General features: G+C 43.7%; 1 protein-coding gene across 1 annotated transcript in view; it reads right to left on the reverse strand.

Moving 5' to 3' along the window:
• Positions 1–26,781, reverse strand: part of vps50 (VPS50 EARP/GARPII complex subunit) — a 164,963-nt gene that overhangs the window by 64,300 nt on the left and 73,882 nt on the right. The window contains exons 11-13 of the mRNA XM_048557646.2: positions 26,429–26,527; positions 12,448–12,588; positions 1,152–1,284 (exon numbers count right to left, since the gene is read on the reverse strand). Coding sequence (XP_048413603.2) covers positions 1,152–1,284; positions 12,448–12,588; positions 26,429–26,527 — 373 coding nt within the window. The remainder of the gene's footprint in view (positions 1–1,151; positions 1,285–12,447; positions 12,589–26,428; positions 26,528–26,781) is intronic.

Below are 26,781 nucleotides of genomic sequence, written 5' to 3' on the forward strand. Positions count from 1 at the left end.
GATTTTGACTCCATTTTCTCTGGCACAGTCTAAACTCGGAAGTCTGGCTGAGAAATGACTGATATATAACTGGGCAATCTTAAAAAGAGGATTGCATTTGATCAAATTCATTCAAACAGTAATTTGAAAATCTGGGATAATCAGTTTTAGCTATGATGATTGGCAATGTCACACTGGATAATGGGAGAATTACCCTGACCATCTTCATATATCACTACAGGATCTTTTTGATCTGAAAGACAATCAATCAATACATCACTCCCTCTTTAACATTAAACTCAGGCAAGCTATCACTAAAAAGTTAAATTGACAGACATGGAATCAAAGTAAGTGAATCTTTTTAACCTTGATCATGTTGTATTATTACAAAGGATTAATCAAATATTGTGAAAACCACAATGTTAAGTGTGTTTTCAGGAAAAATGAATCTTTATACATGAAAATTAGCAATAATGCCATCACTTGCTACAGAGGTGATTTTAGGAGTTAAGTGCCATTGGAGGTGAATATTAATAGGATGAAAGTCACTTTTTCAAAGGCCTTTTACTATTTTGCCATACAGCTTTCACTAAACAACATAACTGCAATTAGAAGTTAACAGTTCTTGTACTTTTAACGTTTTTAGCACAAATGTAAATTCTTAAAGTCACATGCCAAAATATCTATTTTCCAGACCATGAAGAGACTACTGATTAAAACAGGTTAAGAAATTTTCTGCATCCTGGCAACTGCATACCCACAATTCCTAGAACTTGGATGAAAGTTACCTGCCTCTCTATTGACTTCATGCCACAGATTTCTGTGGAGCTAGGAAACCAGAATGAAAAAATAGCATTGAAAAAAAAATCAATTTTTGCTTTCCTCTACTGCTTTTGTTATGCTTTTCCAACACCTAAGTGGAAACTGCCTTGCTCAGACAGAGTAACAACTTGAGTTTTGATAACGGTATTTCTATTTGAGCATTAGCAAACCTCTGCTCACTACAAGAAGAAATTTCACAGACTACTTTGTGGTTATTTCACTTCAAAATATAATGCACCATATTCTGTTGACATAACAATTCAAAACTTAAAACATCAGTTGATCAAAGTAAGCTGTTTGATGTGTTGCATTATAAACTTATATATTTGCTGTTTCATTCCACTCCCTACCAGCAGCTGGGACAGACTCTTCATTGTCATATTCATCATGCCACGACATGGTCCGATAGTAGCTTAGCATGACTTCCCATAGGGCTTTGCAGAGGTCGGATAGGCATGGGATGTAGCTGTCCGGAGTAATATGCTGTCAGAAACAGAGTTGGGAAACAATAAAGTTGAGAAACATTGCACAGAACTAGTTGGATATTATAAATATATAAGTATGGTCTCATATTTAGCAGCCGAGCATACACTTAGAGTGTTTCTCTCTACCCTTCTGTTCAAGCTTATTTGCATATCAAACAAAATCTGCAACAGTAGAAAGTGGAGGCTTTTACCCCAGCACACACAGCTCTATTTTAACACAACGTCTCAAGAATTACGAGCAATATTTATAGCCATGGCATTCCCAGATTTTCAGTACTAAGTGACCGATTAAAAGCCTTGCAACAAAGGTCAATACTTGACCTACAACAGGATTAAATGCAACCAGCATCAGAACATCTGGTGCATAAATGTGACAATATTGGTTTTGTGGTCTTGCGGCTTGCAAACTGGATGGAGATAGATTTTTCACAACTTCCAGTCTAAGACTGAGTGAGGTACAGGAAATCAAAACAGTAGTAAAATGTTGGATTTGAAATCAAAGGAAGAAATAACACGAGTGTAGAAATGTTAAGGCAATATGACCACAGGGGCTGTACTTTACAGGAATATACAAAAACAAAGTACACACAAAATGATAGGCTAGACAGGTGACCTAATGCAAAGATCTAAGCCCTTTGGAAGCTATAAAAGAAGAGAATGAGGTGAAGGGACACAGCTTTAACAAGTTAATTCTTTTATTTGGGATTCATATTCATCTATTCTAACTTAAAGGGGAATGCACTCAAGACCATAGTCGCAGGGAACAGAGATTTTGGAAAGCTGTAAGAAATTACCAAGATAAAGAGATCAGGACCAATGAAAGAATCACAACACAAGGATGGGAATTTTATATATTGAGGTTTCAGTGTGCTAGGAGCGAGGTAATATAATCAGCAAGGGCCAGAATAATGGTTGAGTGGTATTATGTGTGCATTAAAAAAGCCACAATTCCATACGTGCTCAAGTTTATGGATGGTGGGCGATGAAAATTCATCCAAGTGAACACTGAAGTGGTCAGGTCTAGAGATAACAAAATCCTGCATGGATGGGTTTGGTGGGGAGGAGTCAGCAGCAGATAACTGATGCAATGGTAAATGTGGCGGTGTGGGATATGGGTTGGAAGTTTAACTCAGTATGCCAAGCTAGGCAACAGACAATAGCCAGTGAAAGGAACGAAATCAATAGCAAGTAAATACCACACAAAGGATCATTGGACTTGAAACATCAACTGTTTTTCCCTCCACGGATGTCACCAGACCTACTGAGTTTTCCAACAGTGTCTCTTTTCAAGTGAGCATTTGAGTGGAAGTGAAGACAATGTCATCAGTCTTCCCTAAATTAACTGCAGGAAATTGTGACTCATTCAAGGATGGAAACGGGATAAGCCATCAACCACGCTGAGGCAGCGAAGGGAAGCGAGAGAGACAGTGGTGAAATAGCTCTCTCAGGATATTATTTACTGTAGAATATCTTAATAAGTTAAGTCATTATGCAAGGATCATAACTGAATGCCATCTACTGAGCTCGATCATGATACTTCATATGAATCTCACATTTATGGGGAAAACATAAATCAACTTTCATAGAAACAGCTCCAAATTATCATCTGGTTGATGTCACAAAGTGCATGAACAGTTGTCCCAGAAAAAACAATAAATTTTCTAACATTTCTCAGTTTTACACAAATTAATTGCATTCACCTTCACTTAATGCTTCAAATTTAGTTCACTCAAACTGAAAGACGCAGATATCTCACACCCCCATTTTAAGTCTCTGAGATGGAGGGGTCAGGCATTTTTAATCACTGTTGCAAGCTTGAGGTGAACAGGTTGCCATTAGCTCTCACATGTTCGCCCCAACCTAAAGCAGTATAAACTAAAACAAGTGAAACCTGGAATCTTTGGTGCTTACAAAAAGTGAGCTACTTTCGTGCAGCTAATTAACGCAAAATATTATTGTGATCTCAAGTTAACCTTCAAGAGCCTGGCTTTTTGTTGCAAAGAAATGTCTTCATGTAATTTCTAGTTACAAATTCAAAATGGACAGAAGTTGTGAAAATCCAAAAATATAATGCTTTGACTCAAAAGCATTACACGCATACAGACATAATTCTAGTGCGCTGCATATTTTACACAGAATTATGATATTGCAGTACCATGTTTCCATGCCCCTTAGTCTCAACAGGGCAATAGGACGATAAGAAATCACAACAGGAGTAGGCTGTTCAGCGCCTATGGGATTCAACAGCATATTGACTGACTTGAAATTCCTCACATCACTTTCCTATGCTTGCCCCTAACCCTCAACTTCCCCCATTGATCCAGAACTTCTCTCACTCTCGGAGCAAAGCGCATAAAAGTAAGGTGTCACTCATAGAAGACAGAGACAAGGGGGAATTTCTTCTGAGGGTAGTGAATTTGTGGAACTCATTCTCTATGCCCTCTGCAGTAAAGAGTCATGAAGTACATTCAAGGCGGAGATAGATTTTTTTTTAATTCTGTAAGGGAATCAAGGGCTATGGAGAAAAGGCAAGAAAATGGAATTGAGGATTATGAAAGCAGCCTTTATCCTACTGAATGAAGAAGCAGGCTTCAGGGGCTGAATGGCCTACTTCTGCTCATTCCATGTGTTCTATGTTTTAATGATTAAATAAAAAACTGAAGACTGTGCTTGCGGAGACATTGGTGGATTCATTCAACAGTCAAGGCTATTTTGAGTAGATTCCCAAACAATCCAAAGATGACCCCAAGTAAATTACATCATAAAATCTTTAGCTACAGAGGGAACAGTCTTCTGAACATTACAGAGTTTAATCATGAAATACATGGGGTTGACATCCAGCATTCTGATCAAAGTACTCGTTAAGGTAAAACAGGAGTCAGAGATATACAGAATGAAAACAGGCCCTTCAGTCCAACTCTTCTGCGCCAACCAGATATTCCAAACTGGCCAAGTCCCATTTGCTAGCATTTGGTCCATTTATCCCGAATTGTTTCCTATTTTGGTACTCATCCAGATGCCTTTCAAATGTTGTAATTGTACCTGCCTCCACCACCAACTGTGGAAACTCATTCTATATGTGCACCATCCTCTACATGAAAATGTTGCCTCGCAGGTCCCTTTTAAATCTTTCCCCTCACCTTAAACCTGCATCCTCCTGTTTTGGACTCCCATACCCAGGGAAAAAGACTTGGGCTATTCACCCTGTCCATGCCCCTCAAGATTTTGTAACCCCATCATCTAATTTAAGTAATCGACTAATAATCTCAGTCACCAAGGATACATTTCATTCGTCCAGTAACTTTTGGTCCCAATTAATTTCAAGCCCTTAATCGCACTCGCAGCAACAGCACCCGAGAAGACCAATAAATCTTTGGTATTGGTCTCGATGGAGCAATTGGTCAGTGTTTTCAGCTGCTAACTAAAAGGCTAATGGTTCAAGACCACTCAGGAGCAAAACCCTGAATGTTTTTGCCCTGCCAGCATTCTCCTTTACTGTCAGATCTTGAGGCACCCTCTTGTGACGCAGCGGTGGTGTCTCTACCCATAAACTGAGGGGCCCGGGTTCAAATTCCACCTGCCTCAGGGATGTGTAATAACATCTCTGAACAGACTAATTAGAAAAATAAGTTAAATTTAAAAAACCCATTGATTTCATTATCTTTCTGTATCTATCAATCATAGAGACCCAAAGTGCACTTGTCCAACACTGACAACAAACTTATTTATATGCTGGCGATAGTGCTGAGCTTCTAAGGGGACTCACAACTTGGTTCTTGTCAGACAATTTTCATGAAAAACAGCTTGGCAAATGCTTCCTTTTTAGACTAAGAGCTACTATTCGCATGTTATTTATTAGTTGAGGATTGTTTCAATTCCCCATAAAGATCCACATAATGTATGCAGTTAGAATAAAATAGTTCATTTTTTAAGGACGAATGAACTGACATGATGTATAAATTTCAACAACGAGTATGGCGTTGATGAAGTACCCTCTTTATCTGCTGCAGTCCATGCAGTGAAGGCACACCCGCTATGCTGTTGGAAAGAAAATTCTAGTATCTTGACTGAGTCTTGTCAGTGTATGACTTAAGTCTACCGTCTTTGGCCTTCAAAATGCCGAAGGTTACACTAAGGTATCCTTTCAAGACACCAACTCTGACAAAATGACCGCTTTGTGCTAAATATTAAAAAGGCGTCATCCTTGGATCAGGTTTGAGAACAAAATGAAGTCTGTCATCTCTGGTTGCAATTCAATGCCTCAGCCTAGCACTAATGAAGGCCAAAATTCACTTTGATTAAATAATCAAGGCTTGCCTTAGTGGCAAGTATGACTCAAAAGTTAGAAATGATTTTATATAAGAAAACAATTGTGATGTATTTCTGATTACGTTGGTAGAACTGGTTTTCAGAACAATATTTGTTTCAAACATATGTAAAGGTTACAAAAGCCCAAATTTTACAAACGAAGTCTGGGCTAAAATTGTCATCTTTTGCACTGGTCTTGCTGGTTTCAAGTCAGTAGTGTTGAAAAATTCTGAAGACAATGGTATCACCTGGTCATTGGTCTGCCATAATGGACTGAATTGAGTGACTGAAGGTGCAATAACCTTGTGCTTCGGTCTTCTTTGTTTATGGAAAATACCAATTTCCAGTGACTCAAATTTCCATCGTATGCACAGTCTGCAAAATGTTGAGGCTTATGCTGTTTTGTCAACATCCTCTGTGTTGTGCAACGAGGGATGGGCAAGAAGTGTCAGCTTAGGCAGCAATGGTCACATGCCATGAACGAATGTTCAAAATAAATCTGATGGTCCTTCCATGTTTTTCAACATCTGCCCCATTTTCAACTGAATCAACCCATATGTTAGAAGACTAAAACTGGTTTGTTTCAAAGAACACATTCCTTTGGAAGCTCGACCACATATTTGTCAACTAATTTTGGTCTCCGTAGAAATTCCAGTCCCCTCCAAAATCAAGTTACAAGAAAACCTGTGTAATAGACAATAATCCAAGGCCTCATTAAATAAAGGATATCCCCAGAGAAGGGGGACAGCAACACTAAACAAGAGGGCTAATATTTAACATTTGCTGGCATTCTTGAAAACAACTTCTGCAGCTCTTAACATCACTTCTGAGTTTGTAAAGTAAAAAATAACATGTGGAAATGGAACAAGGTTCTTTTTGGGGAGCACTTCAACAATGTAAAATAATTTGTTTCAAGCCTGTCACAAGTACTAATAAGTTTCCTTTCCTTATATTTTCCTTTTTCAGACCACCCATTCTACTGCTCAAACTAAGATTGCCTGGTTTGCCTTTGGAATCAGGCTGAGGAAGCAGGAGATGCTGAATTTCAACTTCTCCCAAGACTGAAATTTCCTTAATACAAAACATTATCCTATTCTGAATTGTAAGACACTTTGTGGAAAATGCTTCAGGTAATACTCTTTCAAAGGTTGGCAGTTTGTCACCATGGCTATAAACCAACTGAATTCAAGTGCTTATGTTATCAAACAGAATCAGCCAATATTTTTATTACTATAATGTTGCAGATGAACAGCTTGATCACTATATTTAATCATTAAAAAGTATATTTTAGAACAATTTACAAAGACCACATGAAGTTGCAGTGAAACTAACCATATTGTGTGCATTGATATTAATCCTATCTTAAAGTAAACTACTATTCCAGTTTTTTATCAGCCTGATGCCAATTTCAGACTCATCTCTTATGGCACATTTGAATACTTCAATGTGCCTATTCAATCAATTGAGTTACTTATACCACACAATAATTCTTGAAATGCCGTTAATATGTTAATGAAGAGGTTGGTTTAGCTGTTCTACTTAGAATAGTGAAGCATGTATTACTGTATCTATTTCTACATCATACTTCAACAATAATACATCACTGTGAAATAGAGAAAAAAGTGTTACTCCATATTAAACTGTTCAGAGTTGATATTGATATCAATACAGACTACAAGTTTGTTTGGAACACGCAAGGAGTACACATTTTAGAGTTTGAAAAGCTCAAAACAAATTAATCATTGAACCATACATGCAATTAGCAGGTTAGTTAACCAATGGAAAAGACATGGTGGCCATACATAAGAAAATGAAATTTTCACAGTTTATCTGCACTCAACAAAAGCCTCAGCTTTATTCCTCTGTGTCCACACCTTGATAAATTTCAGGTATGACATGATGTCAAACTCGACTTCTGCCATCCTCATCTTCGTGCCCATTTCTTTGGGCAAAAAGTCCTCTCCCCATCCCATAGACCATTTTGCCTAGTTCCAGCACACACTCCACCTGGACCCCTTCCTCTGGCCTTTAACCTGCACTCAATCTGTTCATTAAGAACTGTTGGCATGATATTAATCACCTCAATATCTTTGTCCCCCATCCCCACCACCAAATCCAACGTATCTCCCTCCGAACTGGCAGCACTCTGTGCGCTTAGATCTAACCCTGACTTTGTTATTAAGCCTGCTGAGAAGGGTGGTGGCTATTGTAATTTGAAGTACTGACCTCTACCTTAAGTGGCTGAGTGCCAGCTCTCTGACATCTCCTCCTGTCTTTCCCTGGACCATGACCCTACCATGACACATCAAAACCATTGTATCAATTACGGTGAATGATCTCATTTAATGTAGCGACCTCGCCCCACACCCCCTAACCCTCCCCAACATCCCCCACTCTGCCTCCAATCTCTTACTCCCCCACCCACACACAGCTCACTTCTACCTCCTTCCAAAAATCCACCAACACGACTGTCCGGACAGACCCAATGTTTCAGCCTGCTCCTGCCCCACAGAACTCATCTCTTCCTACCGTGACTCAGTCTTCTGTCCTCTGGTCCAATCTTTGCTTAGGTACATCCTTGATTCCTCTGACACGTAACACACAGTTTCAAAATTTCCAGTTTGCAGGCTCCAGCTGCCTCCTCTTTACCATGGACATGCAATCATTTTACACATCCATTCCCCACCAGGAGGGTCTTCAGGATCTCCACTTTTTTCTGGAGCAAAGTCCTGAACCGGCCCCACCTACCACCACCCTCCTCCCATTTGTGTGAGCTCATCCTCACCCTCAACAACTTCTCTTTCAGCTCCTCTAATTTTCTTCAGGTTAAGAGGGGTTGCCATGGGTACCCGGATGGGCCCCAGTTGTGTTTGTCTCTTCGTGGGATACGTGGAACATTCCTTGTTCCAGTCCTATTCCAGCTCTCCCTCTGATATATCAATGATATCATCACTGCTGCTTCCCTCTCTCATCAGGAACCGGAAAAGTTCATCAATTTGGGACGGCACGGTGGCTCAGTGGTTAGCACTGCTGCCTCACAGCACCAGGGATCCGGGGTTTGATTCCAGCCTCAGGCAACTGTCTGTGTGGAGTTTGCACATTCTCCGTGTCTGCATGGGTTTCCTCTGGATGCTCCGGTTTCCTCCCACAGTTCAAAGATGCGCAGGCTAGGTGGATTGGCCATGCTAAATTGCCAATAGTGTTCAGGGTGTGTGGGTTGTAGGGGGATGGGTCTGGGTGGGATGCTCCAACGCAGTGTGGACTTGTTGGGCCGAAGGGCCTGTTTCCACACTGTAGGGAATCTAATCTAATCTAATTTCACTTCTAATTTCCTCCCTGCCCTCACTTTCACCTGGCCCATCTGACTCCTCCCTTCCCTACCGTGACATCTGTTTCCATTTCTGGGGATAGGCTGGCCACTAATATCCACAATAAACCAACTGACTCTCACAGCTACCTGGACAAAACATCCTCACACCCTGCTTCCTGTAAAGGCTCCATCCCATTCTCTCAGTTCTTCCGTCTCCTTCACATAGTTGGCCTCATCTGAACCTTTGACAAGGAAGACTCCGAACTGTCCACCTTCTTCTTCAACCAAGGATTTCCCAGCACCACTGTCGACTGGGTCGGACTTATCTTCTGCCCTCACCCCCTCCCACAGCAACGGTAGGGTTCCCCTTGTCCTTACCTACCATCCCACCAGTATCCACTTCCAGAAGATCATCAAACACCATTTCCGGCACCTCCAGCAAAAGTGCCACCACCAGACACATATTCCCCTCTCCTCCCTTGTCCACCTTGTGCAGGGACCGTCCCTTCCAGGACACCCTGGACCACTTTTCCTTCACTCCCAATGCCCATTCACAGCCCCATGGCACCTTGCACTGTAACCGGCGAACGGCCCAACATATCTTCCAGGTGAACCAACAATTCACCTGCACTTCTCAGAATCTAGTCTACTGCACTTGCTGCTCACAATGTGGTCTCCTCTACTTCAGGGAAACAAACCTGGTAGATTAGGTGACCGCTTCACAGAACATCTACTGTCTGCTTGCAAAAAAAGAAGAGAGAGACCCTGAGCTGCCAGCTGCCTCCCACTTTGACACACCTTTTGCCGAGGCAACATCTCTGTCTCAGCCTGCTGCAATGTTCCAGCGAAACTCAAGGCAAGCTGGAAGAACAGCACCTCATTTTCCACTTGGGGACCCTGCAGCCTTCCAGATTCAATATCGAGTTCCATAATTTTAGGGGCTAAACTCTCCCATGCCTAGACCCCTAGCCCACACACCAAGCCTTGTTATCACATAGCCTGCCATTACACACTACCTATTGCTCATCACAAACAGTCACCATTAACAGCTATTCAATCTCCTAGCCAGATTGTTATCGACTCCTTTGTCTATCCAACTGCTCTTCTTTCTCCAGGCTCTATCCTTTATTCTATCATTTACTCCCTTCCCCATCCCCCTAATTTTCTGTGTACAAACCAGTGTTTTCCCAGCTACCATCAGTTCTGAGGAAGGGTCACCAGACCTAAAACGTTAACTCAGAATTTTTCCTCACAGATGCTGCCAGGCCTGTTGAGCTTTTCCAGCAACTTTTGGTTTTATTCTTGATTTACACATCGACAGTTCTTGCAGTTTTTTTTCCCTCAACTATTGTATATCCTGGGTTAATTGTAGAAGTGATATTTTAGCGATATATTTTTCTTCAGTGTTATTAAGTAAAGTTAAACAATAGATTTGAAGGGATAAAATGGATGAGCATTAACAATTGGTGGCATTGTTATTCTACCAGAAACATTGCAATCAAAAAGCAAGTCAAAACATATCGTTTCTTACAACAGAAGCTTTCTGAGCACCCAAAGCGCGTAACTCTTATGTTCCCAGCAAAGGGAATGAAGTTGAGTGACTAACACTGCCGGTTGACACGCTCATCGCACACAAGATGGGAAAAGCTCCTCCAGCAAGTATAATACTCCACTTGTCTCTCTTGTCCTAAGTCAGAAATCCTTGCATTCTTTCATTTCAATGAAATTTTATAATCACAATGTTTTTATTCCTAGCTTGTCCCTTCTCCCTGAGCAATGCCACAGGGCTTCAAATTCACATAATTTATTCAGTAAAATTCAGTAGGTTTAGTGAGTCCTGAACTCAATGCCAGAACAGACACTCTCGTATTTAAAAACTCTCTGAATTTATACAATCAAAATACCATAGTTACAATTTGTTAGTTAGACAAATTTTTTTTGTTAGATTGAAGTGTAATAGAATTAAGCCCTTACAAGCCTTAATAGAAGTATGGTATAATGCCAAAAAAAAATGCTCTGAACTTGAAACATGGTGTAAAAGGTTTTTAAATGGAACTCCTAAAACTGTTACTATTAACCCAGGTATGCATTGTTATTGGCAAGTATCAGTGGTTGCATAATCAGACAGCACACAAAGCAAAGCACATATTTAAACCATCTGCCATTTACAACCAACTCCCTGCCAATACCAACTATCGCCTACTTTATATTTCTTGGGAATGAATGAAAAATGAACACTACAGCATAGCTGAGGGTCTTTAGCATTTTTAGCATTGCAACTGAATGTAGACTTGAATCAGAAAGAAAACAATATTTTGGACGTCGGTCGATGCTTCAAACCTTCCTCAGAATTTATTTTTGAATGTACAATATGTTAACTGGGAATATTTTTCTTGAAAGATTAGTTGAATGAGTACACAAACTTAAGAATGAATTGAAATTATTCTGATGAAAAGAAGTGCTATTGCTGAGAAACTGGCATGATGTTGATAACTTGAGCTGATCTATACGATAGGCTAAAACCTGAAATGGCACGACACACATTTGAAACATTAAGAAGCATATAACTTAAGGTCTAGAAGGTCATGCAATTCCTCCGCTTTGCGCAAGAAATCATCCATCCTAATCTTATTCTAGACATAGTGTTAGTAATTATAACACTTCAAGTCGACATTGAAATATTAGTCAAAAGACCATATAACAGAGGTGCAGAAGTACACCATTTGGCACATTAAGTCTGCTCCACCATTCAATGAGGTATGCAATCATCAGCAAACATCCCCACTTCTGATAATACAATGGAGGGAATGTCATTGATAAAGCAACTGAAGATGGTTCAGCCTAGGGCATTAACCCAAGTAACTCCCAAATATTTAACTTCCAGTTTAAGATCAAACCTCCGTAAATGATCAGGATTTCTAGGGCTTCTGCTTCTAATATTCTATGAGGCAGTGAAGTCCAAAATCCCACAAACTTCCAGGTGAAAAACCTGCTTTAAACTGATACCACCTCACAACTAACCTTGCCGCTAAAAGGAATTGATTCTTCCCACCCAGGCCTTGCACTTTTATACAATCTCCCTTTGCCATGTTATTTTCAAGGAAAATGTCTCAACCTAACAAATGTTTCCTTATAACTACATTCCTAATTCCTGACAATATCCTCATTAAATCTTCTCTCTAGGCTCTATAGTGCAATCACATCCTTCCTATAATGCTGTGGAGGAAATTTACTACGACTGAATTCAACTTACCATCAGTTTTCCTCCAATCTTGGTTATGTCTATGGATTACAGTAATTTTATCATGACAAGTTGCTGTGCGACGATGTTAAGAGATGAAGTTACCAAAAAGCTATGAAAACACTAAAAATACTGACATCTACATTGATCTGAAAACATCATTTGTATATTCAAATCAATCAACATTAATTTTGTTGTTCTAAGACTTGAAAGTCATCTTCAAAAGTAATATTTAAAATTAACTATAGACAGAGAAATTGCTCTCCAAGGAAAGTCACACTACATAACAATAAAATTCATACCGTGCAAAGGTCTTTATACTGAAGCTTCTGAAACTTGGTGTCAGAATTTCCTGCACACAATTCCACGTATCCAAGGACAACCTGAAACACTGTGTTATGGATCGCCTGAGTGAAGTGCATGTGTAGCTGGTCCATTGCAGTCTACAGAATATTTAAAAAATAAATGTTAATTGTAATAATAATCCATGAATTGCTATATCAGGAATCCACTGTTTAGGGTTTTTTTAAAAATTCTTTTCATCTCATTAAGAAAACTCTAGTTGAAGCCCGGTGCATTGTGAACAGCAAGTTATCCCATGAATTCTAAAGTAGTAGCAGAACCAATATTCTTTTCAATAAACAGTTTATATAAAGTCGCTCCCAACTTAAAAAAATTCCAACTACCAAGTTTTGAGAAGATTTGTACCTCAGGTTGAGGTTCTGGATGTGAGTTTGCTCGCTGAGCTGGAAGGTTCGTTTTCAGACGTTTCGTCACCATTCTAGGTAACATCATCAGTGAGCCTCCGATGAAGCACTGGTGTTATGTCCCGCTTTCTATTTATCTGGTTAGGTTTCCTTGGGTTGGTGATGTCATTTCCTGCATTGGTGATGTCATTTCCTGTTCTTTTTCTCAGAGGATGGTAGATTGGCTCCAAATCAATGTGTTTGTTGATGGAGTTCCGGTTGGAATGCCATGCTTCTAGGAATTCTCATGCGTGTCTCTGTTTGGCTTGTCCTAGGATGGCTGTGTTGTCCCAATCAAAGTGGTGTCCTTCCTCATCTGTATCTAAGGATACGAGTGATAGTGGATCATGTCGTTTTGTGGCTAGTTGATGTTCATGTATCCTGGTGGCTAGCTTTCTGCCTGTTTGTAAAATGTAGAAAGCGAGCCACCAGGATACATGAACATCAACTAGCCACAAAACGACATGACCCACTATCACTCGTATCCTTAGATACAGATGAGGAAGGACACCACTTTGATTGGGACAACACAGCCATCCTAGGACAAGCCAAACAGAGACACGCATGAGAATTCCTAGAAGCATGGCATTCCAACCGGAACTCCATCAACAAACACATTGATTTGGAGCCAATCTACCATCCTCTGAGAAAAAGAACAGGAAATGACATCACCAATGCAGGAAATGACATCACCAACCCAAGGAAACCTAACCAGATAAATAGAAAGCGGGACATAACACCAGTGCTTCGTCGGAGGCTCACTGATGATGTTACCTAGAATGGTGACAAAACATCTCGGAACAAACCTTCAAGCTCAGTGAACCAGCTTACATCTGGAACAAAGACCCACTCTCTTGCGGACCGAGAGGAGGAGAGTGCTGTGTTGGAGGTGAAAGGAAGACGTCGGGTTGGCTGTGCACCCTTGCAACCAGTGGATCTTAATGCTGGCTTCGGCCTAACGCTGGTTCAGGGGAGCAGCCAACCTGCAACGATGGCTGTGGCAAGTGCTCGTGCCCCAGGTCGGGGGTCCAGAAAACCATCCGTGTTTCCGAAAAGAAGGTGGATGAAGGTGCACCTGTGGACCGCACCTTCTTCATGAAGAGGGTCCTGTTGGACTGTTGCGGGTTCGCTGCTGCGGACATTTACTGCCTGCAGGATTTCCCCGGAGGAGTTTTTTTACAATGTGACCTTCAGGAGTGCCAAGCTTTGCGAGCGCTTCCTGGAGGTTTACAAGGAGAAAGGAGGTGAGGGCCCCCTCTCTGTATTGACCGCTGTCCCGCTGTTTGTGATGCCAGCGCAGAGGAGCCATACGGTGACTGTACACATGTACAACCCGCATCTGCCAGCAGTTGATGTCCTGACCTTCCTTGGAAGGTACATGAAGGTGGAAAGGGACCTAACTGACATCATGGACCCCTTTGGCATCTGGACCAGTAAGAGGCGGGTCAAGGTGACGCTGAGGATGGGTGCGGACAGGAACGTCGTATATCCAACGTCCAGCTTCGCGATCGGCGGGAGCAAGGGCTACCTGACCTATGCAGGGCAACCGAAAGTCTGCCATGCCTGTGGTAGGTCAGGTCACGTGGCGGCCGACTGCAAAGCCACCATCTGCAGGGAGGAGGGAGACCTTGCAAAGGATTGCCCACAAGAGAAACGCTGCAACCTTAGCGGGGAAGCGGGCCACCTCTATAGGGCATGCCCACAGCGGGGGACCACCTACGTGCAGGTCGCCGGCAGGGGCAATGCAGGGCCAGCGCCCCTGGAGGAGAGGAAGGAACCAGGGCCCAGCAAGGACCCCACTAATGTGCAGGAGGGCCAGGTCGTGCAGGAGGGCCCAGCCCCGCAGGATGGGCCCCGAGGCCAGCAAAGCATCCCTGCAGGCTCCGCTCCCCCCGCCCCCCAACAACCTGGAGTTGATGGAGGCGGCAACAGGCGACCCAGGGGAGTGGACAACGGTCCGGAAAGCGAGGAGGAAGGCGCGTCGGCGGGCCCAGGAACCGCAACCATCAGACGGGAAGAGGCAGCTACAGGGGGGCTATAAGAGCTCCTCTGACAAGGGGGATTCGGAGAGGGCCCACCCGAAGCACAAGTTAAAGATCTCGAGGGAGAAACAAAGCAGCACCACGCTTCCAGGTGACGGGAGGCGTCCTGAGGCTCCCTCCGACACCCAGCCACATGCAGCTGGGGCCCTGGAGGGCCCCCCAGAACTTCCAGGCGGGAAGGAGGAAACAGCGCGTCCCCAGCCTGACCCAGAGCCGGACTCTCCTGCCTCTGTACCCCTGACGGGGGGATGCCACCCAGAAGGCAGCACGGACGGTTTCTTGAGCCCGGAGAGCGTCCAGCAGATAGCCCGAGCAATGGGCATGAAGGGACAGATAGAGGGGCTGGACCTTGGACTTGGGGAGGGTACTGCGGTCACTGCCCACAATGGGGGTACGGGTTGTGAGCATTAATGTGCGCAGTGTCAAGTCCACCACAAGATGCGTATCCACGTTGGCCTACCTGACCACCGTCAGGGCGGACCTCCTGTTTCTGCAGGAGTGTGGGATACCGCACCTCAGCAGGTACGGGAATGGACCTGATCTGGTCCGGGGGTGGGGGGGGTAACGACTGTCGCTCCTCGGGCCTGGCTATTCTGCTGCGGGGGCGCAACTTCACCATCTCTCAAGTTCAGGTGGTGGTGGGGGGGGCTCCTCCTAGTGGCTGACGTCACCTACAGGAACGGTCCCCTGAGGCTGATCAACGTGTGCGCCCCAGCGGTACGGAGTGAGCGGTTGGTCATCCTACAGCAGCTTCCATCCCTGCTGGCTACGTCCAGGCTGGTCATCCTAGGCGGAGACTTCAACTGCATCATCTATGCAGATGGAAGATCCGGCGTGGGGACAGCGGGTGGGGGGAGTCAACTGGACGTCACGTCCAGATTCCTGATGGGCACGGTGAAGTACGCCAAGCTGCTCGACGTCTTCAGCACCCCTGCAGACGGACTGCAGCAGAGGGACACCTGGTCGCGGCCAGACGGGTCTATCCGCTCAAGGATAGACTTCCTGTTTGTATCATGGGCGTTCTTGGTCAGGTCCACCGGCATCGAGCCGGTGATCTTCTCTGACCACTGCCTCCTACTGGCCAATTGTCACTTACAGAACGACCAGCCGGCCGGCAAGGGGACGTGGAAGCTCAACACGACTCTGTTGACCCCAGAGAATGTCGAGGAGCTTAAGAGGGAGTACGCCGGTTGGAGAACCGTGAAACCCCTCTGAGTCTCCGGGAGACTGGTGGGAGACGGTGAAGGAGAACATCAAGAGGTCCTTTGTCCTCAAGGTTGTTCGGAAGGCAAGAGAGAGGCAGGGAAAGCTGTCGCGACCCCAGAAAAGGGTGCAGAACCTGCTCCTACTGCAGTTGATGGAGTTCAATGTCACGGAGGACCTCCGCGAGGTGAGGGGCCAGCAAGCCTCGCTCTTCGCCGCAGAAGCCTCCAGGATAATCTTCCGGGCCAGGGTCCGCTCCGTGGAGCAGGACGAGATGTGCTCGCGTTTCTTCTTTCAGAAGGTGCACAAAGAGAGCTCTGTGCTTAGCCGGCTGAAGGAGGACAACGGCTCGGTGACGTCGTCTCGGCCCGACATTTTGAGGATCAGCAGATTCTTCTATGCTGGACTGTACGACATGAAGCCCACGGACAGCACGGCCTCCGAGTCGTTCCTGTCGTCTATCACGGAGGTCTTAGACGATGGCACGAGGGAGTGGCTGGTCCGGCCGATATCCCTGGACGAGCTGACCAGAGCCCTCAAGTCCTTGGAGAGGAATAGGACTCCCAGGAGCGACGGCTTACCGGTCAAGCTGTATTCCGCTCTATGGGACCTGGTCTGCCAAGACCTGCTGGAGGTGTACGATAGTGCGCTTCGGGCAGGGGAAATGTGCAAGTCCATGAGGAAGGGCATCATCACCCTCATTTACAAGAGGAAGGGGGAGAGGGAAGAAATTAAGATTTGGCGTCCCATTTTACTATTGAACGCAGACTACAAAATCCTGGCCAAGGTCATAGCCAACTGGGTCAGGTCTGTCCTGGAGTCGGTGATTCACCCTGACCAAACCTGTGCTGTGCTGGGCAGGAAGATCGCTGAGAGCCTTGCGCTCATCAGGGATATGGTCGCCTACGTACAGGTCAGGTGGGTGGACACCTGCCTCGTCAGGTTGGGCCAGGAGAAGGCCTTCGACAGGGTCTCTCATGCTTACATGAGGGACGTCCTCTCCAAATTGGGGTTCGGGGAGGGCATCCGCAATTGGTTCCGGCTGCTCTACAACAACATCGTTAGCGCAATCTCGATCAACGGGTGGGTATCGGACAGTTTTCCCGTCAGATCTGGAGTCAGGCAGGGCTGCCCGCTCTCTCCTACCTTGTTCGTGTGCTGTGTGGAGCCCTTCGCCGCATCCACCAGGAAGGACATGAGCCTGAAGGGCGTGACTATCCCAGGTAGCGGAGGCCTTCAGGTCAAGACCTCCCTGTACGTGGATGATGTCGCCGTCTTCTGCACCAATCGTCGGTCGGCGACTAGACTGTTGGACATCTGCGGCCAGTTTGAACTGGCCTCGGGTGCCAAAGTCAATAGGGGTAAGAGCGAGGTCATGTTCTTCGGGAACTGGGACGACTGCTCCTTCATCCCCTTCACTGTCAGGACAGACTACCTGAAGGTGCTCGGTGTTTGGTTGGTGGAGCTGGGGCATGCACTAAGACTTGGGAGGAGCGTATCGCCAAATTGAAGCAGAAGCTGGGCAGGTGGACACTCCGGTCCCTCTCCATCGCGGGTAAGAACCTGGTTGTCAGGTGCGAGGGGCTTTCGGTACTGTTGTATGTGGCGCAGGCCTGGCCTATTCCCTGGACCTGCGCCGCTGCGGTCACCCGGGCCATCTTCCACTTCATTTGGGGGTAGAGGATGGACCGGGTCCGCAGGGACACCATGTACAAAGACCTGGAAAATGGGGGAAAGGGCGTTCCGAACGCCACCCTCTCCCTTACGGCTACCTTTGTGTGCAGCTGCATCAAGCTGTGCGTAGATCCTCAGTACGCAAACACCAACTGTCACTACTTTACTGAGGTTCTACCTGTCCCCGGTGTTGCGAAGGATGGGCCTGGCCTCGTTGCCGCGGAACGCTCCGAGTAGTTGGACCGTTCCGTACCACCTGTCCTTCGTGGAGAAATTTTTGAAAGGAAACACCTTTGACCACAAGGCCGTCAGGCAGTGGTCAGCACGTAGTATCCTCGGGAAAAGGAGAGGGTGGATCCTGTCATGTGGTTCCCCATGCAGACTGCCAAAGTCGTTTGGTAGAATGCCTCATCGCCAGAACTTTCAAACAAGCACAAGGACATTGCTTGGCTGGCGGTGAGAGGGGCTCTGTCAGTGAGATCCTTTATGCATGCCCGGAATCTCTGTGCCACCGCACGCTGCCCTCGAGGTGGCTGCGGGGGGGACGAGACTGTCGATCACCTCCTTCTGGAGTGTGCCTATGCGCAGGAGGTCTGGACCGCAATGCAGTGGCATTTGTCGAGGTTCGTCCCGAGCAGGTCCGTGACGCGGGATTCCGTGCTCTCCGGGCTGTTTCCCGGGACGCACACTGAAACCAACATCAACTGCGCCTGGAGGACCATCAATGCTGTGAAAGACGCTCTTTGGTCTGCCCGCAACTTGCTGGTCTGCCAGCTGAAAGAACTGACCCCGACCGAGTGTTGCAGACTGGCGCACTCCAAGGTCCAGGACTACGTGCTGAGGGACGCGCTAAAGCGTGGTGGGGAAAGACCACGGTATGAAACCCCTCGTCCAGAAAAGAAAAAAGGGCCCTATCTGGTAACTGGGCCCAGCTGGCGCCTTCCCCAACTGGTCAAGGGGCCAACTGGGACTGTGCGGTGTGACGACTGCCGGGGTATTTTCTTTGCTTTGTTTCTTTTTCTTCTTTGTTTGTTTTTTTTTCCCTTTAGTTGGTGTACGTCCCCCCGGGTAACCCGGAGCGGCTTGCATGACTGGGTAGGTGTATAAATGTTTTATTTTTTATTCATAAGATGTACAAAGTATATTTTTTCAAATAAAAACAAGTGACGAAACGTCTGAAAACTAACCTTCCAGCTGAGCGAGCAAACTCATATCCAATTTCAACTAAAGCAATACATTTCACATATTAGAGAACCACACATCCCGAGTTGCTCTCATGTGCATGTTATCACGGTGCTGCAGCTTTTTTTCCTCAACAAATAACTTGTATACCCTATTCCTTACAGCAAGTTTGGGGAGGGGGGGTGGGGAGGGGGGGTGAACGGGAGGATGGTGAGGAGTGGTGTCAGTTGACTAGATGGTTGGTTCGCAAGGCAGAAATGATGCCAACAGTGAGGATTCAATTTCTACACCAGGTGAGGTTGCTAGGAAAGATTCTCCTTCTCAACGTATGTCACCTGAGGCATGGTGACCCTCATTTGAAACCACAAACAGTCATACCTCTCTCTCTATATCTATCTAATGACAGTGCAGTCCTATGGTCCCCTTGAACTATGATGGCTTTATCTTACGTGGACCTGTCACTGTGGATTAGGATCCTTTGCATTTGTCGTCATATAATATGACTTTGAAGAGTTCAAAATATGAATGAGAATTATTGAAGCTTGTCACACGCTCAAATCATCAAAACTTCCATGCAACCAAATGACAATGGCAAAATCTGTAAACATTTAACTCAATATTTAATTGCCATAAATAGAAGATAAAGAAATGCTGGAGAAATGTCTTGTGGTGACTTTTAAGGGCATCACCAGTTTCTCAGGTCTGACGGAATTCACATGAGGTGGGATTATTAAAGTACAAGGTTCCACTAATAACTGCAAGGCTTTTGAGATAATTAATTCACTTCTATTCACTGAAGTTACAAGCAAGCATAAAATCTACCGTGCAAAACCAATCATAAATCATTGATAATTGACAGAGTTGCAAATGAGGTCAAAAGGAGATTGATAATGGTGAACGTTGTGGCTCTGTTAGTGCTGGGGTTGCATTTTAGGAGATGTGGAAGGTCTTGAAGTGGTCTACGTATCTTGCCTGGCAACAGAGCATTTGATTTCTAGGAAACATCCTTCATGCTAGCATCCAGCTGAATTGTTTTTCTCCTTCGTTTTTAGAAGGAAGCAATATTCTTCCTTAAATAGCAATCCATTTTATCTATTACTTGAAATGGCAAATTGTAATTTATTGAGAAGGCAACAAATTTGAGAAATTTGAACGTTCTTACTGCTGGCTGGACCATCCTTTTCTAACTATTCTTCACTGTCATCCTGCTGGGTGGAACTGCTTTCATTTGGCTCCAATGTCAAATAACCACAGCATCATTGTAACAGGTTCTTTCACAGCACCACTACCTCAGTATCACAGAATCAATCATACAGCACGGAAACAGACTCTACAGTTCAAGTGACTGATGAAGGGTCTAGGCCCGAAACATCAGCTTTTGTGCTCCTGAGATGCTGCTGGGCCTGCTGTGTTCATCCAACCTCACATTTTATTATCTACAGTTCAAGTGACCAAGTTTCCAAACGAAACTAGCCCTCTGCCTTGGGCCTAGATCTCTCAAAATGTTTCCTATTCATCTAACTATATTGTAACTGTACCTGCATCTACCTCTTCCTCTGGCAGTTCATTGCACATATGAACCACACTCTGTATGAAAACGTTGCCCATCAAGTCCGATTTAAATCTTTCTTCACTCACCTTAAAAATATGCCCCCGAGTTTTAAACTCCCCGAACACTGCAGGAAGACCTTTGCTATTCATCTTATCTATGCCCCTCATGATTTCATAAACCTCTAAGGTCACCCTTCATTTCCTACACACCAGTGATAAAGTCCAGCCTCTTTTTAAAACTCAAGTCCCCCCCAGTCCTGGCAACGTTCTGGTGAAACTTTTCTGAACCATCTCCAATGTAGTAATATCCTTCCTGTAGCTAGACCAGAACTGTGAACACAACTCCAAAGTGATCTCTCAGATGTCTGTACATCTGCAATAGGACATCCCAATTCCTACAATCACAGGACTGATCCCTGCAGAACACCGCTGGTCAGAGGCCTCTCAGGCTAATTTTGTATCCAGTTGGAAAGCTCACCCTGAATCCCACGTGATCTAACTTTACTAATTAGTCTACGATGCAGAAGCTTGTCAAAGGCTTTGCCAAAGTCCAGGTAGACAATGTCTACCTGTTCTGCCCTCGATCTTTCTGGTCATGTCCTCAAAAAACTCATTCAAATTTGTGAGACACGACTTACAACTCACAAAACCATGTTTACTATCCCTAATTAGTCCTTGCCTCTCCAAATGCACGTATATCCTCTCTCTTAGAATCACCAGTCTATAATTCCCACGCATCTCCTTACACTCTTTCTTCAATAAAGGGACAACGTTAGGCACTTGCGAATCCTCTGGCACCTCACCCGTACCTGTAGATGATACAAATACTTCTACAAGAGTCCCAACAATTTTTTCCCACAACATTCTGGGATACACTTGATCAGGTCCTGGAGATTTATCCTCATGATTTTTAAAGACATCCAGCACCACCTCTTCGGTGATGTGTACTGTTTTCAAGATGTCAATATTAATTTTTCAGAGTTCCCTAACCTTCACTTCTTTCTCCTAAGGAGTAAAAACTGACACAAAGTATTCATCTTGTATCTCTTGCATCTCCTGTGTTCCACACATAGACAACCATGTTGATCTTTAAGGGACCTAATTCTCTTTGCTCTTAATATACTTGCAGAATTTCTTTGTATTATCCTTAACCTGATCTGCCAAGGCTTATGTCCTCTTTTTGACCTCCTGATTTCCCTCGTAAGAATGCCCCTGCACCACTTATACTCTTTCAGATGTTCACTTGATCCCAGTTATCTATACAAGTATTTCTGTTATAACGCATCTTTTGTTAACATGAATTGGATGCAACACAATTGTTGAATAGTGGCCGCTGTTTGGATAACGTAACTTTTTACTATACAGTCGAAATTTTCCATAGCAATTTCCCTATAAGGCAATTTTCTATCGCGCGAATTCACACAAGAACGTAATTTCATATTACAGGAGAAATACCAGTACCTAACATACAACTCCTCTTTGTTCTTGACCAGAGACTCAATATCTTTATTTATTCATTGTTCCCTATTCTTACCAGTCTCATCCTTCACTCTACTAGGAACATACTGCCTCTAACTCTCGCTATCTCACTTTTGAAAGTCTCTCACTTGCCACTTGTTCCTCGACTTGTCAACAGTCTACTCCTACAAACTTTTGAAAGTTCCTGTCTCATACTGTCAAAATCTGCCTCACTCCAGCAGAGAACTTTAACTCTTATACAAGGCCTATCCTTTTTCTGTAACTATTTTACAACTAATAGAATTACGATTGCTGGTCCCAAAGTGTTCCCCAACTAACACTTCAGTCACTTATCCCGCCTTATTTCCCAGGCGAAGGTCAAGTTTTGCTCCTTCTCAAGTAGGTATATCTACATATTGATAAAGAAGATTTTCTCGAATGCATTTAACAAATTTCTCACCAACCAAGCCCTTAATACAATGGCAGTCCGAGTTACATTTGGAAACTTCAAATTCCTTACAATTACAACCCTATTATTCTTACATGTATCCGAGATCTCTCTACATATTTGATCCTCAGTTTTCCAACTGACAATTGGAAGGCCTATGGTACAATCCCTTTAGGGTGATCAGCCCCTTCTTATTTATGAGTTTCACCCATATAGCTTCACTGGATGATTCCTCAGAAGTATCCTAAGTGTAGCAGTAACGTCTTCCTCAATCAAATCACCTCTTCCTTTCAATCCTTCTTATAGCTTCTAAACCTTCAAACATGAGGCTGTCAGTCCTATCTCTCAGCCATATTTCTGTCACAGCTATGATATCACAGTCCCATGTTTCCATACATATCCTGAGTTCATCCGCTATACTTGGGAGACACCCTTGCATTGAAACAAATGTAGTTTAATTCTTCAGAGTTATCTTGCTCTCTGACTTGCTCTGACCTGCCTTTCCTAATTAAATTGCTCTTTTTAAATTCAGAACCATCCTCATCTAGTTTCGCTACTACTTAAAATCCATCATCTTTATGGGAACACGTTAGGCCTGCTCTCATAAGGCTTTTGAACATCTCCCAATACTCTAATGTGGATTTTCCGACAAGTAGTTGTTCCCGGTTTACTTCAGCCAGATCCTGTCTTCTGTTATTAAAATTGGCACTGCCCCAATTCGGAGCCTTTATTTCTGATCCACCAATGCCTTTCTCCAAAAGTTACTTTAAGAACTACTGAATTATGGCTGCTATCACTGAAATGTTTCCCCACTGACACACCTATCACTTGCCCAGTTTTGTTCTTGACAATTATGTTCAACATCACCCCTTCTCTTGTAGAGTTTTCCACAATGTGGTTTACATAACTGAGCTGGACACATTAAGAATTCTGCCCCCTATAAGCTTTTCATACTTTGGTTATCCCAGCAAATATTGGCCAAGTTGAAATCCCCAACTCTTCTTAAGCTGTTATTTTTCTATTTCTCGCTAAGATTTGCCCATGTGTCTGTCTTATCTATCTCTCCATGACTGTTTAGGGGTCTGTAGCACACCCTCTGCAAATTGAATGCCCTATTTTTGCTTTTAGGTTCACCCATACGGCATTGTTTGTGGAATGCAAGATGTCTCCCATACTTAATATTGTAATTGACTCCTCGATCAATATTACAAAATCAGCTCCTCTTATACACCATCATATGTAAAGGTTATATGCCCTGGAATATTGAGCTAACAGCCCTGTTCCCTTTTCAATCATAAATCCATGATAGTAATGATATTACATCTCCATGCATTAGTCAGGACTGTCAACTGATCTTCCTTAGTTGCAAGACTCCCTGCATTAAAATAAATACCATCCAGCACTAGTATGCTCCCTTGGGCCTTCGCCTGGCTATATTTATACTTCCTCCTCAACAACGTTGATTGTTATTTTCTTGTCTGTGCATTACCCCCTTACTGTAATTCCACTCTGCATCCAATCCTGTCAAATTAGTTTAATCGCCGCAACCACACGAGCAAAACTTCCCAAATAAGGATGTTGATCCTACTCCAATTCAGGCGCAACACATCAGATTGCACAGGTCCCATTGTCCCCAGAAATAAACCCAGTGATGGAGGGATCTAAAGCCCTGCACCCATTCCATCTCTTCAAACACGCATTCAACTGTTATGTTCACCTATTCCTAAACTCACCAGCACTTGGTAACAGGAGTAATTCAGACATTACAACCCTTGAGGTCCTACATTTTAATCTGCTGTCCAGCTCCCAAAATTCTTGCTGCATGGCCTCATCCCTCCTCCTACTTATATCATTGATTCCAAACTGAATCATGTCCTCGGACTGTTTGAACTCTTCCCCTCAAAATGTCCTACAGCCAGTGATATCCAATACCCTGGTCCCAGAGATGCAAATTTACCATTCCACAGTAACATCTGCAAGGGCAGAGTGTGTTCTGGCTGAATGTTCCAGACTCAAACTCAACATTTTCAATAACAGAAAAACTGTTCTTGAGAGAAATGCAGTCTAAACAGTTCCTGAGCACTTGTCTGCCACTCTTCTTTTCAATGAACAGTACACTCCCTCTCTGACTTCAATTCCTTGACGTACTAATGCCCATTGCTAAAAATATGCTATCCAAATAACGATCAGCTTCATGGATGCAGTTGTGCCTCCAGCCAATACTCAAAGTCCAAAACTCAGCATTCGAGTTGAACAAAAAGACAGAAGTTCCTGCAGAGAGAGTCATCCAGACTGCCAGAGGCATTTACGATTTCCCGCATATTGCAGGCCATGTAATAGAATGGGCTGAGCTCCCTTGCGATACTATGGCTCAGCCCTAAACATACTTCCCTTATGTTAACATTTCTCTCCTTCCCTTGCCCTTCTTTTGGTTACTTGTTATTTTATTATTTTGCTCCTGACTTTGACTTATTTCTGCGGCTTATTAATGCTTTTCTAACTTATAGCAATTTACAGATCGTCCGTAACAGAAATCTTCAATCAGACAAAGAGGTCATTGACATGCTATGATGTTACTCTTGCTGTTTTCGACCCCAGAAAGAACTGATGGCAGGACACTTCATGGACAGCTCCACTTTGAAGCTGATGGTACGACATATCTCCTAGACTCGCAAGAATCACCTCTTATTTCACCTACATGCCTCTCCCTGTCACATTATCCGAAACCAGTACTTTTCACATGTACAGTGATGACACACAGTTTAACCTCAATAGCATTTATCAATTCCTGCAACATTTTCAGATTGCTCATGTACCAACCGATCCTTGATAAGCTGAAATTCCAATTATTAGGAAGACTGAGGCCATTCTTTTTGTTTAATCCTCCATTGTTGAACTACTAAATCCAACTTTCTCCTTACCAACTGTCTTAAAAAAAACCAACATATTTATAATCTTAGTACAGATATACCTCAGGGATTAGATTCAGATTTATAAAAGCAACTTCATCACATCAGCTTATCTGCTGCTGAAACCCTTGTCCTTGCCTTTGTCACCTCTAGACTTGGCTAAAATTAATGTATTCATTGGTCTCTGCATTCTACCTTGTGTAAACGTGAGGTCACGCAAAGCTCTGCTACCCAAGTTTGTTGTCCTGCTGTACAGGTGTAATTAGATAATTCTCACCTTTTAGAGTTGGGGATGCAGACAACTGGAGGTGAAAATTTGTCAAATTTGATGAGAGGGCTTGAGTGCACTTTATAATGTCTAAAATTGTGCAATCTTTTAGTTGCCTAATTAGTTTGCAACATGATTGCACAGGTCTTTGGGAGAAAATGCAGGTGAAATACAAGACCTTTATTTAGAACAATTACAGAAAGCAGGCAGCCAGTACAACAGAGATGATGGGAACTGCAGATGCTGGAGAATCCAAGATAACAAAGTGTGGAGCTGGATGAACACAGCAGGCCAAGCAGCATCTCAGGAGCACAAAAGCTGACGTTTCGGGCCTAGACCCTTCAGAGAGGGAACTGGAATAAATAGGGAGAGAGGGGGAGGCGGACCGAAGATGGAGAGAACAGAAGATAGGTAGAGAGGACAGTAGAGGTGGGGAGGTAGGGAGGGGATAGGTCAGTCCAGGGAAGACGGACAGGTCAAGGAGGCGGGATGAGGTGGTAGCTAGGAAATGGAGGTGCGGCTTCCTCCCACTTCAGGTAACACACAAAACATCCAATCCATTCAACTCAGCAGTCTGCAGCCATTAGAGATGACCACTAATTTCAATGCTTCCCAAAAAAACTAAACAAAAGAACAGCCCAGATTTCAAAAACTGTACTATTTGCAAAATCATGCTAAAATGCACAAAGCATCAGGCATTTCTAAACATTCAAGTCCAGAAAATAAATTAATGCCACTAGGTAAATCAAATGACTAAGGCTTTTTCTAAAACATAAATACCACAATACTAAATTATATTTACCTGCGTTTTTCCCAGCAATCTGTAAGCAAGTTGTACCTTGGTATAATGACCGACTTCAAAGTGCTTGCAGGTTTTTGACAGTGCAACATCTAATTGTTCCTAGATTTTAAAAAAGTCATAATGAAGTACAATGAAATAACAATCAACCAAATGTAGATCAATGACTATTTTCACTTTTAGTTAATTGGATGAAAATCAAATTTAAGCTTTGAAATGGCTGAAAAAATGATTGAACTTTATATTTAACTCAGCTTTCGGTTATATTCTCCAAAAGAACTGAAAAGACAAATAGGTGCGACAATACTGCAATCATTTATCCTCCACCCATACATATTTCTGAATTCCAAATCACA

This window comes from Stegostoma tigrinum, chromosome 2 (assembly GCF_030684315.1).
Source record: "Stegostoma tigrinum isolate sSteTig4 chromosome 2, sSteTig4.hap1, whole genome shotgun sequence".
In the NCBI taxonomy this organism is placed as follows: domain Eukaryota; kingdom Metazoa; phylum Chordata; class Chondrichthyes; order Orectolobiformes; family Stegostomatidae; genus Stegostoma; species Stegostoma tigrinum.